The sequence below is a fragment of the Clupea harengus genome, chromosome 13, assembly GCF_900700415.2.
Source record: "Clupea harengus chromosome 13, Ch_v2.0.2, whole genome shotgun sequence".
Classification (NCBI taxonomy): Eukaryota; Metazoa; Chordata; class Actinopteri; order Clupeiformes; family Clupeidae; genus Clupea; species Clupea harengus.
In genome coordinates this window covers 19,084,232-19,089,231 of record NC_045164.1, presented here as the reverse complement: position 1 = coordinate 19,089,231, position 5,000 = coordinate 19,084,232, and the positions used below count along the sequence as shown (strand labels likewise).

Sequence of the window (5,000 nt, the reverse complement as noted above, 5' to 3'; positions counted from 1 at the left end):
TAAATCACAGCTGGCAACTACTGGTGCGCCAGCAACATGATCCCAGACACCGAGGCGCTTTTTAGGCTAATTATTCACAAGCCCTTGATGCATAATTAATTGTTCACAGGATTAGAGAATTTTCACCATTTTCATAATATGAATAATGTATCAGCCCCGTGGCGGCGGCACTCTTCTGGATCATATGTCATTTAATAATGCTCGATTGTGCTCGGACCCCGAGCCTCTTGGAAAGCACTGATCTGTCCTTTAATGCTCGATTAGAAGTCAAACCCAGGTCAGGCACGCGCAGCTAGGACGTGCCCCTGAAGCGCCATTAACTTATGTATCTATTTATATACTATTTACAGTGCCCTCCAGAATTAGTGCCACCCTTAGTGAATATGAGTAAAACAGGCTATGAAAAAAATGTCTTTGCCGTTTATCCTCTTGGTCTTTCACTCAAAATATTCACAAAAATCTTACCTTAAGTAAAATTATTGAAAAAAAAAAGGTTGACATTAAATAAATATTTTTCTCCAAAACATGTGTGCCACAATTATTGGCACCCCTAGAAAATCTTATAATTAAAATCTAACTGAAATATATTTCCAATCATGTTTTACATTTTTAAGTTCACCTGTTTGATTTAGAAATCTTAAGTGGTCAAGAATCAGCCTGGAAGAGGACGTGTGTGTACATTGACCCCACGCACCGTGAGGAGGACGGTTTGACTGGCTAAAGAATCTCTAAGGATCACAGCTGGAGAATCACAGAGGTTAGTTAGTGAGTCTTGGGTTCAGAAAGTCTCCAGAACTACCATCAGATGCCACCTACATCACCACAAGTTGTTTGGGAGGGTTGCCAGAAAAAAGCCTCTGCTGTCAATCAACAACAAACTAAAGCGCCTACAGTTTGCCAAATGTTACTGGGATGTTCAATGGAACCGGGTTATATGGTTAGATGAGACCAAAATAGAGCTTTTTTGGCAACAAACGTCAAAGGTGGGTTTGGCGTAGACAGAAAGATAGCCATACGGAAAAACACCTCATACCCACTGTGTAGTATGGTGGCGGATCTTTGATGTTGTGGGGCTGTTTTGCTTCCAAAGGCCCTGGACATCTTGTTAGGATACATGGTATCATGGACTCCATCAAATACCAGCAGATATTAAATGAAAACATAACAGCCTCTGCCAGGAAGCTTAAAATGGTTGGACCTTCCAGCAGGACAATGATCCAAAGCACATCTAAAAATCTACACAAAAATGTTTCACCGACCACAGAATAAAGGTTTTGCCATGGCCATCACAGTCCCCCGACCTAAACCCCATAGAAAATCTGTGATGAGCTGAAGAGGAGTGTCCACTAACGTCAACCTCGGAATCTGAAGGATCTGGAGAGATACTGTATGGAGGAATGGTCTCAGATCCTGTGCCATGTGTTCACCTCATCACGCATTATAGGAGAAGACTCAGAGCTGTTATCTTGGCAAAGGGAGGCTGCATTCAATATTAAATGAAGGGGTGCCAATAATTGTGGCACACATATTTCTGAGAAAAATATTTGTTTTATGATAAGAATGTAATGTTTCTTTCACTTATGTTACTTTAATTAAAGGTTATTTTTTTACATCACGTTTTGCTCATTTTTACTAAAGGGTGCCAATAATTCTGAAGGGCACTGTATTTCAGTCTTCCTTGGCCTGGTGGTGTTTTAGTCAGCATCAGTCTACTCGTGGGGTAATTACCAATGCTGTGTCGACATCGACCTGAAATGAACTGCTATGGTAGATAGAAATAGAAGGGGTGTTAAGATGGGAAACTGTAGTGAATATCCATTAAGACCTAACCCCTGGGGGGGGGGGAGGGGGGGGAGGTGGGAGGGCAGGGTATGGCGGGGGGTGGGAGGGAGGGGGGGGGGGGGGGGAGAGGTTGATGCCATGTATCCTCAGTCAGATGAACACACACACAAATTACACACTCACAAACTGGCGTGTCAGCTCTCTTGTTCTGCCGCGTGCAATGGCCTGATTACTTTAATTGGCGGGATGAGCAAAGACATGCCCGCAGGCTCCCGGTGGTTCGCGCCGGCCACAGCAGTGCCGAACGGATGACTTGCTGGTATTTGGGTTGCTTGGTTGTCGTGCCCGGAGGCTGTCTGGTCTGTCAGCCCCTTAATGCCATCTTCACGCGCGAGTCATCCTCGTGCTCTGCTCGCTCGACTGAATTCAGAGCGAGCGCAAGGAGCTCGTGCAATGACAGATGAATCAGAGACATGAGCGCGACTCTTAGAACTTCGTGTGACACCTGTGACACCGAGCAGGTAGTCCACCCCCAGTCTGTTACTAAAGTCATATAGTCCTAAGAACCAGTCAGGAGCGCAGAGGGGTGGGAGGTAGGCCACTCAGCTGCCATTCTTTCAGGGCGCAGCTAAGCAACTGTCATTCCATTCCACTCTGCAAAATGGCTGTTGTGAATTATAACACACGGGGACGGAGGTGAGATTGATTTTGTGGGGGGGGGGGAGCAGCCTGTCAGAACCCACTACCCATGATCTGTGTTTGAGACACGGAGAGAAACAATCTCTCGCTCTCCTTCCCGGAAAAGGGAAGTATGTTCTCTCTCCCCGTTGCCCCGGCAATGTCCCGTCCTGCGCAGCACTGAGGAGGGGCTAGGCCAGTCCGGCTGACGCGCTCCAGGCTGCAGTCCCCGCATTCACACACCCTCCCCGACCCGAGCGGATCCCTCCGCCTCTGGACACGCGCTCTCACTGATTCGGGGGAGGATGTAAAAGTCCGAGGGGTTCTAAGAGTCGAGCAGATAAAGATACCAAAGTGGCAAAGATGGCGCGGCTTTGGCTGAACTTGTTTCTCACTCTCGCGCTCCTGGAGGTAACGATGCCGGAGTCCGCAGCCGCAAGAGCGGAGCTTATGGAGGAAGAGCAACAAGAGGGGGAGAGATCGTGTCATGGAGCTTTCGACTTGTACTTTGTTCTCGACAAGTAAGTGTCCACATTTATGACCTCTAACTTTCACCTCAGTGCACCCTGCCAGGACACCCGCAGAGGGAATGTGAACAGTCCTTTCAATTTGGCTCTATGCATATAAAGCTGGTATTATGCTCTCTACCTCTCTCCCTCCCACCCCCACACACACAGTAGCCCATGTTATGGGCTTTTCTTAAACATCCACTTAAGCGCGGTCATCCATGGTTGCTCAGATAAACCAGAGTAACACTCTTGAACGTGCGGAATTAGTGTTCTAGATCGTTATTCGAAAGAAGTCCATTGCGGGACAGTTTTAGCACCGGAAGCAGGTTGTTGTGACGGTGTTGTGTTGATCGCATTGTCTCCGATCCACTCAGGATAAGGGGGCAGAGAGAGTCTGCACATCCCCCACGCGTCCGGCCAGGATGTAGCGGCGGATTGAGTTTCAGCAGTCAGTCAGTCCAGCTGCGGGCCGCTCCAGCCCGCTCCTCCGCTCCTCCGCCTAGGGTAGGCAGGCAGGGTTAGGGTTAGGCAGGACAGAGACATTCCTGCGCTCTGCAACCCTCGCTCTCTTGTGCCTCGGCATTAACTTCTAAACAGTACATGTGCGCCCCCGGGGATCTAAAGGTGATACATGCCGTTTCGGTCGTCAACAACGAAAGTGCAACAAATGAACTCACAACAATAATGTAATTCAGAATGTACGATAGAAAAGAAAGCCTTGATTTCCTGTGCATTGGTTGTGTTTAACATCCATTTTATGTAAACGTTTATAGTTCTCTGGCCCTGAGACAAACCCATTCAAATATGAAACAGACTCGCTATAGATGTATAGAATGCAGGTATTTTGGTCAACATGATCATTCCGTTTCCCTCTAACAGTAGCACAGTAGCACTATCACGGCTAGTCTGGGAATAGTTTTGTTTTTGACAATAAATTACACCTTTTCCTTTAAGTTTTAAAGTATATGAATTGAGCAAGCACTAAGTGGCAACTGTGGCAAGCAAAAACTCCATTTTAACAGGAAGAAATCTTGAGCAGAACCTCAGCTCAAAGGTGGAGGGCCCATCTACTTGAAAACAGAATATCAGAAAATCAGTAATACACACAAAAGAACAACAATGCACTGCCAATTACTTAAACATCAAACTCATTATACTATGGCATGCTACAGGCTATCTGTGCGTTGAATACATGTGTTAGGTGAACATTCAACCTAGTTACCTCAGGACTCCGGAACTGCATATAAGTATATGTATTAGACAAACAACAATTGCAATCGGGCTCACTCCCAGCACAAGGCTGAAAGTGAAGCAATGATAAACACATCGCACAAGGTTTATATAGACAGAAGTTTAGTTTTCAGCAGGGAAAACCACGTGGTGGTCCGAGGCAAGGATGGAAGTTTTGCACAAGGTCGGAAGAAGCACAGTTTGACCCTTCTTATCACTTCTGGTCTAAACATGCTCTTGTACATATGCAGACTAAGTGGCACCTAATAATCTAAGTTACACACACACTCAGAAACACAGAAAAGCCCATGATTCATACAAGGTATATATTAATACAAAGCACTTGATTCATATATTTTTAAGTAATTAACAGTGCTTGGAAATGATCTCCATCAACATGTATGTGGGGCGGGGGGTGAACAGTGACAACAGGCTATTCAGTTTAAGGGGATATCAGTACTGTATGTATGTCTGTACTGTAAAAGCCTCTGCCAAACAAGTCAATGCACGATGGCAGTTTGAGCAAGTAGCCCATTGTTGATACAAACCTGGCTCTGCCTGCCTATAGTTCACAGCTTATTATTATTGATTATAGTCTGGAAACTCTGGGCCATCCTGAGTGCAGTGAAGGTTTGTGGGAAATGTAGTTAAGACAATGGCAGCAGGGCTAGAGCTACACTAAGCAATACAAACAGTAGTAGAAATGCTAGCAAACACTGAAGAAATGAAGCCGGAGCAGAATTTGTAAATGTATTCGTTGAGGGCAAAGACATTGTTTATTTATCGCCAACTGGGTTTGGT

The 5,000-nt window shown here is 45.8% G+C and overlaps 2 protein-coding genes across 2 annotated transcripts in view; one reads left to right on the top strand and one right to left on the bottom strand.

The window, feature by feature from the left end:
* prdm8 (PR domain containing 8) overlaps positions 1-446 on the bottom strand; it is a 5,650-nt gene extending 5,204 nt beyond the window's left edge. Inside the window, exon 1 of the mRNA XM_031579040.2 lies at positions 1-446. This exon is cut by the window's left edge and continues 775 nt beyond it. The gene's annotated coding sequence lies outside the window, so the exon portion shown is untranslated.
* Positions 447-1,997: 1,551 nt separating this feature from the next.
* antxr1d (ANTXR cell adhesion molecule 1d) overlaps positions 1,998-5,000 on the top strand; it is a 24,941-nt gene continuing 21,938 nt past the window's right edge. Inside the window, exon 1 of the mRNA XM_031579379.2 lies at positions 1,998-2,981. Coding sequence (XP_031435239.1) covers positions 2,824-2,981 — 158 coding nt within the window. The 5' untranslated portion in view covers positions 1,998-2,823. The remainder of the gene's footprint in view (positions 2,982-5,000) is intronic.